Consider the following 14,449-nt stretch of genomic DNA (forward strand, 5'->3'; position numbering starts at 1 on the left):
GATATGTCAACCCTCTGAATCTCATTATCTCCAATCTTGATGTTAGAGCTGGGAACAAGATTTATCATAAATTTTGATTTCGCCTCGTTGATATTTAGCCCTCTTGCACACACCTCCTTTAAGTCATTCAGCATTAGTTTAATCTCTCCAAGGTTATCCGATATAAGAACTATATCCTCGCGTAGCGCAAATTACTTAAGCATTTACAATCAATGTTTATGCCTTTTTGGGTCCAATCCAGTTGTTTAAATGCACTCTGAGGATTGTGATAAACAATTTGAGTGCAATAGTGTATCGCCTTGTTTTACTCACAATCAGTACTTTACTACTTCTACTCTCTTCAGTACTTTCATGCAATTTTACCATCATTGTAGCATTCTTGTCGATGTTATAAATAAGTTTGGTATATCAATAATCGACTCTGCATTCTTGAAGTGCTTGCAAAACTGCCATCAACTCAATTTAAATTAAATTTTATAAATACCTCTAAATACCCATCTTGGGTAAATACCCCCGGTTATATGAGTGGGTCAGAAGGAAAGTAAACCAAGTCTATTTTTTTCTAAAATTTAGGTAAGAGTATACTTAGGTCCGTTTGAATAGTTATAATTTTATGTGCTGACTTATTCAATACTTAGTTCATCAGGTTACCAATAATGTACGCTAGTTCACTTTAATACTGAATGATTTGCACCATTTTTCACTGAAAAAATTAACCAAGTCCAAGTAGCTTAAGATTCTGTGATAAAGTGGGCTAAGTCAGAACTCTCAACTGTCACTGACAGCTCTTTTTATAATCTGTCATTGCAATCTTCATGTGAATTTCTTGTGTGGTTAATTTAGTGATGGATTTGAACACAGGTTCTAATAAAGAATTCGAAGACTTAAGTCTTTCTGACCATGGTATGTACATAAACAGTAAGAATTCCTTATAACACTCTTTTAAGGACATAAGAAAAAGAGCGCCATAACCGGGAAAACGCTATAACTGAGAAATCATAAAGATGCTAAAACTTACTTTTAAATTTCTATCCGTTTAAACAAAAAGTTTACTTTTGTAAAATTCGAAAACCACAACAGATATGTTTATTTTCAAAAAGAGACGGTAACAAATATCTCCAATTATCTCCATCGAAGCATTATAACCGGGAATTCGGAGCGTTATAAGTTATAACGAATTAGTTTTGTGTGGAAAATCATCATTTGGGTCCGGGATCACAGAATAAGAGCGTTTAAAATCGTGAAAACTTATGAACGGGAGCGTTATAACGAAATTTTACTGTGTAATACACACGTTTCCAACATAATAAAACTACTATAGATACTATTTTAGATTTTTGTAATAATAATAGAGAAACAGTATCAAGTGTTATTTCGTCAGTTTCGCTGTTAGATATAGAAGAATGTAATAGTGCTGTTGATGATGTACCTTCTACTTGCACTAGTACCGGTAGAAAGAAAAGATTGACTCATTCCCTGCATTTACCAGCCACTACACACGTCATCACAATCCTAATAGGAAATATTTAAAGTCCGAATTGTCAATAAGGAAAATGTACGAGTTGTATGTAGACAAATGTCAATTAGAAGGAAAAATTCCATGTAAGGAAAAATATTACTATAATGTTTTCACTACAAAGTATAATTTGCATTTTAAAATACCCTACAAAGACACATGCAAGAAATGTGACCAATGGAATATTGCTTTGGCTTCAGAAAAGGATCTCTCTATTATAAAAAAAATAGAGACTGAAAGAAAAATGCATTTGTCTCAAGCAGAAAAAATTAGAAATGAGTTGAAGAATGAGGCTTCACAAGTTTCAGAAAATTATTATGCTTGTACATTTGACTTGCAAAAGGCTCTAGCATTTCCAAAACTAACCACGTCCGTCGCTTATTATAAACGAAATTTGTACATGTATAATTGCGGTGTTCATCCAATTAATTCCGGACCACCTGAAATGTTTGTATGGAATGAAACAGAGGGAGGCAGGGGTTCGCAAGAAATATCTACAGTGCTTTAAAAGCATTTAAAAAATAACGCTAAAAATTGTACTGAAATAACTTTATACTGCGACACTTGCGGAGGGCAAAATCGAAATATTAATTTATCAGTGCAATTACTGAAGCTGTGCAATGAAGCGTCTACTGCAGCCAAGACAATTAATGTGATATTCATGATATCTGGGCATTCCTATCTGCCAAATGACGCGGATTTTGGTGTCATAGAAAAAAATAGTAAACACTCACTGCTTTATGGCCCAGATGACTGGATTAAAATAATTAAAAGCTCAAGAAAGAAAACGCCATATAAGGTCACTGAGCTTAAATTCAATGATTTTTTGTCAACCAAAGATTTATTAGAGCACATTACTAATAGAAAAATAAATACCAACAAAGAACCTGTAAATTGGTTGAAGATTCAACGACTTCAGTTCAAAAGAGGACACCCATTTTCAATATTTTATAAGGACACAGCTGATAACTTACTTCCATTCAAAGAAATTAACATGAAAAGAAACAACAAAAATGGTAGAAATCTTTCTTCGTTGGCATCAATAGATTAAAAACCGCTCTACAACGCTAGGCGTCGTATAACAGATATTAAGAAAAAAGATATGATTGTATTACTTCTAAACTAAGATTAGAACTAAAACTAGAACTAACACTAGAAACTTTCAGGAAATGTTCCGCAACCGTCTCATGCTCCTTGATGCGGCACTCGACGTTGCGTCCAGTTTGGCCAACATAAACCTTCCCACAACTACACGATAGTCGATAGACTCCCGCTCCTTTTAATGGAGTTAGTTTGTCCTTGGCTATCGGGAGTGTGTTCCGAATTTTGCTGACCGTGCCGTACCGCACTACGATGTCGTTCTTCTTGAGGTGCCTAGCAATTCGTTCCGTTACACCTGAAACATAGGGAAGACAGATAAATCCAAGTGGTTTTGTACTTACCGTGTCCTCTTTCTGCTTTCGCTACGCCTGGTTGATGTCCCTCGAAATGTATCCATTCTTCTGCAGCACGCCTCGTAGAAAGTGTTGCTCCTTCTTCAAGTTCTCTCCTTCACATAGTCTCGCTGCTCACTGAAATAATGTACGGATCACGGACCTCTTCTGTTGGGGATGATGATGTGAACATGCCTGTAAATACCTGTTGGTATGGGTCTTCTTTCGGTATACACCAAGTTCTATATCTCCATTTGTCGTCCTGGTGACCAATACATCTAGGAAAGGTAGTTTTTTGGCAGTTTCTGTTTCCATGGTGAACTTAATCATAGGATGTTGAGAGTTCAAGTGATCCAAGAACTCTTGGAGCCGTTTTTGACCATGTTGCCGTATCACAAACGCGTCATCCACATATCGGAGCCATAGTTTTGGTTTCCACTGGCTCTTCTTCAAAGCGTCCTCTTCGAATAATTCCATGTAGAAATTAGCTATAACTGGTGATAGTGGAGATCCCATGGCTGCCCCTTCGAACTGCTCATAAAATTCTCCTTTCCAGCTGAAATACGTCGACGATAAGCAATACTCCACCAGATCTGGCATGTATCCTGGTAAACCCTCCGGAATGAGTTTTCGGCGAAGATCCTCCAGTTTTACACCTTTTACCGATTCCACAAAATGTGTAGAATCCCTGACATACGATTCACAGACAATGCTCCTTTACAGTTTTGGAAATCAATTACGCTTCGAGATGCTGTATACAACATATTAATAGTATTTTCATGCAAACTACCAGAATACAAACTGAATTGATTTGAACTGACGTGGTACATGTCGATGTTCTGTAGGGTTCAGCTTGGTCCTTTGCTAAACATTATATACATTAACAATTTACTAATAAACGTACAGGCAGCAATTACACTACAATGTGCTGATGACACATCATTTTTAAATTACAACATTACAGAAGAAGGTCTAGACAGATTCCAGCAGAATACATATTTGTGTGTATTATGTACGAGAGAAAGGAGCAATGGGAGAAAGAATCCAATGTTCAATATTATGAAACTAGAAACGCAGAAGTACTTTGACCACCTAAACATCGTTTACAGAAAACTCAACATGGTATCTATATAACTATATTAGATTTATCTGTATAATAAATTACCAAAGAATATCAAACTAATGACACAGAAGACATTCAAAAAAGAAGTGAAATGTTTGCTACTGAATGCTGGGTTTTATTTGGTAGAAGAATATTTGGACGCTAAATTGTAAATTGTACTAAATTGTATTATTGTAGCTATTATTTATATGTATACGATATGTATAATTAGGCAATAAAGGCTTTATTATTATTATTATCGTATGCCTGGGAAAATGTGAAAGCTATCACAATTGAAAAATATTTTAAGAATATTTTATGCGATGAATCAGCAGAAGAACATGGTATTGATAATGATGAACCTTTAGATGTGTTTCAGTCATTAAAAAATATTTAGAGTTGTGAAGAACTGGATAACGAAAATATTATGGAGTGGTTAAATATTGACTCGAATGTTTTGGACTGTTAACACATGACCAACGAGAATCTAGTCGATAATATCACCAAACCAAAAATCTAAAAAGTTCACTTCAAAAATTTTGTAACGATGACGTAAAAGATGACACCTTAGAACCACAATCAAAAGTCAGCTGCAAGGAAGCACTAACAGGTGCTGAAATGCTTTTAAATTTTATGGAACAGCAAGATGGTAACATTTTAGAAATTCGTACTTTCATAACAAATATTAAACAAAAGATCCAGATTTATTATCAAGTATCATCCAGATTTATAGAAAGGAAGGAATTATTTTTGGTGTGTTGAAACTGGATTAAATTTGCTACAAATTAGTTTTTAAATCATCTTGATATCCCAATTATTGTTTGAGATATAATTATTTCAAATTTCGTGTTTATAAACATAAGTGGTTATGTAGATATGTATTTATAAAATCATAACATCTAAATTTGTGGAAATAAAGAAATGATTTTCCACACATCTAACATTGATTAAATTCTCTTTAAAATGGAATTTATTTAAAGGTTACATCTCAAACCGTTCTTGAGATACGATGTTTTAAATTGCATTTATAGCAACTTAACTTCAATAACGGAGATGAATTAAAAAAGTCGTATCACCGTGATTATAGGAATGAAGGAATTATTTGTTGAAAGAGGATTAAATTTACTACAAAATGGTTTTTGAATCATCTTGATACCTCAATTATTTTATGAGATATAATTATTTCAAATTTCGTGTTTATAAACATAAGTTGTCATAAGTAGTTATGTAGATATGTATTTAAAAAATCATAACATCTAAATTTGTTCAAATAAAGAAATGATTTTTTACACATCTAACATTGATTAAATTCTCTTTAAAATGGAATTTATTTAAAGGTTACATCTCAAACCGTTCTTGAGATACGATGTTTTAAATTGCATTTATAGCAACTTAACTTCAATAACGGAGATGAATTAAAAAAGTCGTATCACCGTGATTTATAAGAATGAAGGAATTTTTTGTTGAAAGAGGATTAGATTTACTACAAAATGGTTTTTGAATCATCTTGATATCTCAATTATTTTTTCAGATATAATTATTTTAAATTTGATGTTTATAAACTTAATTTGTCAGAATTGGGTAAAGATGGATTTAAAAAATCGTATCTCCAAAATTTATGAGAATGAAGGAATTATTTTTGGTGTGTTGAAACTAGATTAAATTTGTTATAAAATGGTTTTTATTTCAACTTAATATCTCAATTACCTTGCGAGATACGTTTTTTTCAAAATTGGTAAATTTAATAATAATTGGTAAATCAAATAAATTAGAAATAACAAAATATGGGGTGCTTAAAAATGTTTATTTATTACCACTGACGTAGTTAAAGGTATCACCTTAAAACATCACAATACTGTTAAAAAAAAATAGTGCGTAAATAGTAAAAAATAATAAATTACAGGAACAAATTTTCAATATTTATTAATTAAATACAACTTCTTTTCGAGTCGCTTAATTATAACATCTTCTATTTTATAGGAAATCTTGTGTTTTGAGAACTTTGTAGGTATTTTATTTTAAATTAATTTTTCTTAAATAATTATTGTATCTCATTCGTAATACTTCGTTTGATTAATTAACTTCTTTTTCATTTTATTGAAACTATTTTGTAGTTACATTAACAGAAATTGCATTTTGATTAAAAAAAAATCTATTTTTACTGTTTATGTTAAAAATTTATTGTAACGCTTTTTTAACGATGTTTTTTTTTTGCTACACGTCGCATTTTTTTCTTCATCAAACATTTACCGTTAACAACAAATTGCCAAAAAGATTTATTTTCTTTGGCAAAATCTATTTTTTTTACACTTTATAAACCTAAAACTATTTTCTTTTTTTTTTAAACTTTAATTTCACGTAGAAGCCTTTCTGATAATAATATCTACCTTCATTTTTCGAAGCCCAAAAAAAAATTAGTACCCTAAAAGAGTATCTTTTTCATCAATACAACACAATTTCTCATTCTTCATAAGTACTTACTTATTTACATTATTTACAAAGACGAAGTAATACAATGTTAATTCTATCGCAATGCAAATACATCGAATGTTTTACAACAATTACACGATTAAAAAGTAAAAATCGCATGCTTACTTTTAAATATAAGATTTCTTTTTTAATTCGAATTGATTTTTCGTATGTTTACAGAAAGGTGATTTTTTTTTAATCTATCACAAAATAGAAACATCAATTAATTAATGTTTCATTTTTTTAAAATGTAATAATCATAATTATGAGTGTTTTGCGACTATTTTTTTTATCGGCAATCTTTTTAAATTGCTAACAGACATATTCTTGGCACAGCTACATATTTTTCACTAAAACGTTTTCATTCCTTCGTTTATTGGTGTATTATTTTACCTCCTAAGAAACGATCACCGACAAAGATTTGTTGTAAATAAAAAAATATAACAATGTGTTTTTTATGTTTTTTTTAAATAAAAATCATGAATAATTACAGTATTATTATATTGTCCAAGGAAGACACACTTGAGTTTTCTGGTTGTCATTTTTCCATCGTTTCTTTTTTAGCCTCTTATTATTTAATTAAACAAACTATTTTTGTTACAAAAACAAATTTAAAGCGTTTAAATTACAGTCTAAATAGTACGGTTTATTTTAATTATTTCGCATTTAAACTTTCTTATCGTCGGTGCCACAAGAAAAACCCTACAAAAATTGTATCAATTTTAAATTTAGCTAATACAAGCAAATAAGAAAATACATTTAATATTACCAATGCGAAGTTAGCCCCTAATATCTGTCAAACGTCAGATATCTGTCACTTTCGTTATTTAAAAAGAAGAAAATTTAGTTTTTAATTTTATAAATATATACGAATAATTAAAATTAAATAATAAGAAAAAGACAGCAAGAATTATAGAAAAAAATATTGTGATAGATGAGAATGGAAATTAAAGAATCTTTTGAAAATCTTTCTATCAAGCCTTATGTTTAGACTTTACACCGCAGGCGGCGAGAAGCAGCTCTGTGCCCATCTCTTGGGAGGTCGTCCTTGTGGTCTTTTTCCTTTCGGTCGTCCATACATGCATATTCTGGTCAATCTCCTCTCATCCATTCATTCCACATGCTCCTTCCACCTTTTCTTTCTTAATAATACGCGTTTTATTGTTTATAATATACAATATTTGTCCAGTACAATATATATAGCACAATAAATGTACACAACCTCGGCTCCACGATCCAATCACCTGCCTCACTCATCTTTTACCCTCACCCCTCTTCCAAAATCTGCCTCCTGTCCATCGCCTCCTCCCTCAGCTCACTACACCCTCTAAGCATGTTCCAGCATCCTCTCCACATCGTCCGCCTAGTCTCTAGCCACCAGTCTTTTCCCTTCATCATCCCCCTCCATCAACAGATACTTTGGCAGTTCCTCTGTCACTATCTATCCATACCTTGCATTATATCTTCCTTCCCATATCTGTGACCTTCTCTCCTGCCTCTGTAAATCCCTGTCCCCATTCCTCAGTTCTCTCCACATTTCACCTTTCTCCACTCTTCTATTGCCGATCCCAGTTATTGAATATCCCAATTTCCTATAATATCCTTCCCTATCTCCCTGCTCATATATCAACCTTCTCTCCTTGATTTCTCTCCAACACTATCCCAGGATCCTGCAATGCGGCCTTCCTTTTATCCTTTCCTCGTATTTCACTGCTCTTCTCCTAGCCTCCACCCTTATTAAGTCCATCTTAACCTCTTCCCTTACTATATACCCTGGAGTTTCCGTCGCCAACTGTAGTACCCATCTCGAATACCTAGTTTGCATATCCTCCAGCATTTTTTGTTCTCTCCATCTCCATAAATCTGCGTCGTACATCATTGCGCTCCTTACCAAGCCCTCGAACATAACCTTTCTTTTCCCCGCATCCCTTCCAAAAGTTCTAAGACTCTTCCAAGAGCCTTTTCACTTTTTTTGCTATAGCTATACCTCCATTCCTCCTTCCTTGTTCTCCCCCCTTTCCTTTGCTTTCTTATTTTGGTCCATTTGACTACATCCTGTATGTTACATCTTTCTATGATAGAGGTGTTGGTCTGCTTATCTCGCAGTGTCACATTCAACGTAGATCTCAAGACATTACTCATGGTCAAAAATTATGAACTGATACTTGAAATAATGGTAACTCTATTCTGTGTGTAAATTCAATCTTTTCCTTGGTCCTTCTTGACTTCGCTTATTCTGATTCTCTCTTGTCCCAATCTTTCTGTATGTACATTCCTTTCCTTTTTCTTGTTATGTGTCTAATTTTTAACATTTTCCACTTCACATAACCATTTCATAACTTCATTTCTGCTATTTCCAATATCCGTTTTGTTTTAGATACGTCAGGTGTAATCTCGTATAGGTCTTACATATTATCGATTTTGTGTTTATATTTATATGTTTGTCCTGCACAAAGTGTCGGGATGCTTAAGAGACGCAATTTACTCAAACCAATACATGCGACCATTAAGATGATTTGAAAATTGGTCAAAAATTATGAACTGATGGAGGAAATTAAGCAAGTAAGGGTAGAATATAAGGAGATAAAGCTAACTCAGAAGGTGAAAATGTTACAAAAGAATCACGGAAATTTTTTAGAAACCAGTGGCGAGAAACAGCTCATTGTGACAATATATATAAATAAAACAAAAACCATGATATTTTCCAAGGAACCAGTCACGTACAAACTGGTGGAGGACCTTTAGGTAACCAGATATTGACACTTCAGTTACGACCTCGCTAAAGAAGTAAAAAATTAAGCAAATAAAGCAGCAGCCCTGTCGGGATGTCTACGAGAAACAATTTGGTCAAACCAATACATGCGAAGGAATAGTAAAATAAGAATTTATAAATCCTGAATAAGCCCCGTTATGACCTACGGTATAAAGGTCTGTGAAAATACCAACAAGATAAAAAACATGCTGAGGGTTGCTTAAATTGAAACTATAAGAACTATCCTAGGAAGAACTAGGCAAAAGGAGATGAGACAAAATAAGAAACACTAACATCCGGGAACACTGCGGGATACAGGACGTCGTATCACAATTGAGGGTCCTGAGAGATGAACTACTAGCTGTTCACCTCCCAGGACGTCTTCTGACATTGGTTTCAAAATATCCTGGCAGGTCTAAGAGAAAGAAGAAGACCGAAACTTAATAATTTAACTCCCCAATACTTGAATGACATGACCTGTCCTATTTGGTCTGCTGAACCAACTTACATCGAAATGGACGAATATAAAGAAACTGGAGAAAAAATGATTAAGATGATGTACTCATGGCCAAAAATTATGAACTGATGGAGGAAATTAAGCAAGTAAGGGAAGAATATAAGGAAACAACAAGCGAATACTTGAGATAAAACTAACTTAAAAGGTGGAAATGTTATAAAAGAATACCAAGAATCACCGAAATTTCTTCGAAACCAGTCGCGCATAGCTCAATGTAACAATATAATAAGTAAAACAAAAGCCATGACATTTTCCAAAGAACCAGTCAGGTACAAACTGACAATTTGGTCAAACCAGTACATGCTAACAAATAATAAATAAAAAAAAGTATAAAACTTACATAAGGTCCATTATGACCTACGGTGTAAAGGCCCGTGAAGATACCAACAAGATAAAAAACATGGTGAGGGTTGCTGAAATTGAAACTTTAAGGCAAAACGAGAAGAGACAAAATATTAAACACTAACACCCGGGAACACTACATGATACAGGACGTTGTACGATGGGGCAGACTAGACAACTCCATATGGAATGGAGGAGAACAATGGAGGAAAAACCAGGAAAACCAAAAAGATGCCAAAATGCCTCCTAGAAGGGGAACTACTGGCTGTTCACCTCCCAGGACGTCTTCTAACATAGGTTTCAAAATAGCCCGACAGGTCTAAGAGAAAGAAGAAGACCGAAACTTAATAATTTAACTCCCCAATACTTGAATGACATGACCTGTTCTATTTGGTCTGCTGAACCAGCTTACACCGAAATGGACCTTTCGCTGTTGTCACGCATTTAATATTTTGGGGTGCTATGGACAAGTTGAATTATTTTGCTATGTTGTTGAAGAGTTGTAGATTTCATTAGCATAACAGAATAATAAATTTTTGGACACCCATTTTGTTTTAACGACATTCGTCGCTATTCCGTGGTTGGATAGCAGATTTATCCTTTTATCTGATCTTGCCAAATCAACGAAACATAAAAATGCAGGTTTATTATATTCTATTGACTTTTCGTGTCTCATTACGAAAACAGCAGCTGTAGAACCTTCTTACCCTAAGACCTTGTTGTTCTTCGGCCAGGCTTGTAGTGGAATTAATATTGGTTGTCACCAATTTGAGCATAGTGTTGAGTAACTCTTTCTTTGAATTTTAGTATCATTGTACTTGTTTTCCATGCGTTTGGTATCTTTTGCTGTGTTAAGATTTTGATTATCAGTGATTTTATCTCTGTTATTAAACTTTTCCCTCCATATTTTGAGATCTTATCTTAACCTGGTGATTTTCGATGTTTCAGTTTTCTTCTCTCTAACATTTTTTGTTGTTATTGTAATCTCGTTATTTATTGTGATGTTATTTGGTTATTTGGTTTAGTCACTTTTGTCTATTCTTGTGACAAGTATCCACATTTGCTACTCTAGGCCGTAAAAATTTTATTCAATCCTTTTCAACCTCCATTCCACCTTCCTTCTTCTCCCCCCTTTCCTTTTCTTCCTTACTTTGGTCTATTTTACTATATCCTGTATGTTGCATCTTTCTCTGATAGAGGTGTTGGTTTGCCTATCTCGCAGTGTCATATTCAGCATAAATCTCAAGTCTTTCATTTCCATCACCCTCATCCTCTGTTTAGTTTTCTTTGTTTCTGCTGTCATCTTGGTACCATATATTAGTATGGGTCGTACTATGGCTTTATATATTTTCATTTTTGCTTCTACACACATGTATTTGTTCCGCCATATAGTATCTCTTAGACAGCCTGCTAGTTTAGTCGTTCTTGTAACTTGTGCGTCCTTACATAGATCTCAATAGCTTGTAATTTCTACACTTAGATATTTAACATGCAGAACTTCTTCTATTATAGAGACTTCAACCTAGTTTGGACCGTCTTGGTTCTTTGGATATTACCATACATTTTATTCTCTCCGTTGATATTTACATATTGTATTGCTTAGCTGCTATGTTGAAGTAATACACTAGTCTTTGCAGGTCATCTTCGTTACTTGCAACCAAACGGCGTCGGCATTTCGGGTCCCATATCTTGTATCCTAATTTGGATCTGATGGCTTAGTGAATCCTCGTCTCTAATTCCTTCGCTTACAGGTATTTCTTCGCTTATGCCTTGGGTAGTCCTTATTTTAGTAGTCTTCTTGGTGTATATGTCGTCTACTATGTCTATTATTTATGCTGGTACATTTTCATCTTCTAATATATTCTTTCTAACATTTTTTGGTGTTATTGTAATCTCGTCATTTATTGTGATGTTATTTGGTTTATCTTTCTGTATGTTGTCGTCCTTAAATACTTCTGTTAGATACTTTATCCAAGTATTTTCCTCATTTGTTTCGTCTGTATCAACTCGTTTACCACTTTTGTCTATTCTTGTGACAATTATCCACATTTGTTACTCTAGGCCATAAAAATTTAATTCAAACCTTTTGGAAAAAGTTTCTCTTCATAATTTATTTTAATTTCGTTTCTAAACCGCGGAGTCTTATTTTGTTATCAACAATCCGTATCAAAGTTAACCTATTTTTCTAGAAACAATTTGAATGTATAATAAAAACCATACTCCGAAGTACTTATGTGGTTAGCATCTTGAATATATATTATATTAAGAAAGAAAAGAAACTGACTTTTTGACGCACACTGTATACTTTAAATTATATACTTAAACTTTTGTAAAATTGAGTTTTCTTGTATCACCGATGATATGTCATATCTCATCGTATTGAGGTATTTTTTAGATTTGTTTCTTAAATTCTAAAAATGAAATAAAGTTGAATAAATAAGTTTAATTAATTTTTTGTAGTGAGTGAAATAAAGTTTAAAAATTCCTCCACGATAATATTAGGTTGCTACTAAATCTTTCTAATAGTTAACATAATTAATTTTGTGTAATTTTTATTAAAAAAGAAAATTTCTTAATCTATTTTGTAGAGTTAGTAAGATCTTTTTTTTGGAATATTAATATTGCTCTGTGCAAATCTGAGTTATCTTAAAGATTTATTTGTAAAAAATGTTGAGCAGTAATAACCGAGTTTATAAACAACATTATCTTTTACAAACAACCATTATTTTATTCGTATTTCTTTTTACTACAAACTAATCTAATTTTTATGTGGTTTTCTTGACGATTTTTAATTTTAAACGTGCTACATATCTTTCATTTGATTAATTTTTAACTTTTGATGTTTATAATTTATAACATGTATTAATTAAATTATTTTTAATTCAAAATAATAACCAATAAAGTCGTTTCTTAAAAGTTTTAGAAATATATTAACAGTTTTAAATTATTTTAATAAATTAAAATGAATTATAATATTTTTTTTTTAATAATATTAATTCTTTTTTGTTTTATCAAATTTTTACCCTGTATATATTAATACTGTAATAATACGCAACCTATATTTTTTTCCCTATTCTCGTTTATTCTAAAACGTTTTACCCCGAAAATCAAAACTAAAAGCGTTTATAATAAGTGTAACTTATTCATTCATGTTGTTTAATTTTGTTTAAAAACTATTTTCTTGTAGCGACTCATCTATGATCTTTTAAACGTATATACAATAAAAATACGTCCTAAGTTTCATTGAATTGACTAGTTCGGTATTATTTTCACTCATTCTTTCACTTCTAACCCCCTTTCTACTCCATCTTTACTCTACCTTTACTCCTTTATTCTTTTAATAAACTAAAGTTATCTACCCAAATAAAATATTTTTATTATTATTTAGGTACTTTTCTTTTCGTTTTAAATGTTCGAGGTGATATAGTTTTTTTTGTGGACGAATTTGACGGAAATGGAAACGTGTCTAAATATTCAGATTTTCTTTATGACTTTTTCGAGGTGTTTTGATAGAAAATTGGACGTCTCCATGGCCGCTAATCGTCCATTACTTCCATGCGGAACACTTTTCCAAGTCGATTCATGCTCACCTTGGGGTTGTCTTCGTCGCTGTCGTCGTCGTGGTAATCTGGAAGACGGTCCACATCGCTATCGTCATCCAGCTGAAACACAAAACAAATTCCAAAATGAATTAATTAATAAAATCAAAAATATAATATACAGCAAAACCTCGATATGACGGACCTCGTTAGAAAGAACGTCGGATATAATGGACAAAATATTTTTAAATATATTTAAATATAATTGTGTTATAACAGCTCTGTTCCATGTTCTTAGATAAACTCAGGGTAATCCCCGAGTTGTCTACACGATGTATTAATCAAGGACGATTGTATATTTATATTGAACTAAAAGTAGAACTAACACTAGACCTAGAACTAGAAACATTCGGGTTTAAGGCAAAAGAGACGCAAGTTGATCAAATTGTTGAGGTTCAAACTCAAAGTGGCGTTAAATGTAAATGATATGAAGATTCAACTTTTTATTCTAACATTTATAATAGACTATTTTTCCAAATTAAGTCATGTATTGGCACGGAACAACACGGTTTCTATCCTGGACGTTCTGTTGAGACCAATTTGTTAGAGTATACTGATTTCCTTTTTTCAACTCTTTATCTTTATAAGAACGTTCTGGTGGATGTTATTTACACTGACTTCAGCAAAGCTTTTGATAAAGTTGATCACAATTTATTATTCTTAAAGGTGGAACACGTAGGTGTTGTGGGTATATTGTTAAAGTGGCAATGTATGTAGTG

The 14,449-nt window shown here is 32.6% G+C and overlaps 1 protein-coding gene across 2 annotated transcripts in view; it reads right to left on the reverse strand.

Annotated features, from left to right (window-relative positions):
• Positions 1 to 5,836: 5,836 nt before the first annotated feature.
• Positions 5,837 to 14,449, reverse strand: part of LOC111418230 (sodium-dependent neutral amino acid transporter B(0)AT3) — a 37,609-nt gene continuing 28,996 nt past the window's right edge. For both annotated transcript variants that reach the window (XM_023050721.2, XM_023050722.2), the window contains one exon: positions 5,837 to 13,793. In XM_023050721.2, coding sequence (XP_022906489.1) covers positions 13,668 to 13,793 — 126 coding nt within the window. In that variant the 3' untranslated portion in view covers positions 5,837 to 13,667. The remainder of the gene's footprint in view (positions 13,794 to 14,449) is intronic.

This window comes from Onthophagus taurus, chromosome 7 (assembly GCF_036711975.1).
Source record: "Onthophagus taurus isolate NC chromosome 7, IU_Otau_3.0, whole genome shotgun sequence".
In the NCBI taxonomy this organism is placed as follows: Eukaryota; Metazoa; Arthropoda; class Insecta; order Coleoptera; family Scarabaeidae; genus Onthophagus; species Onthophagus taurus.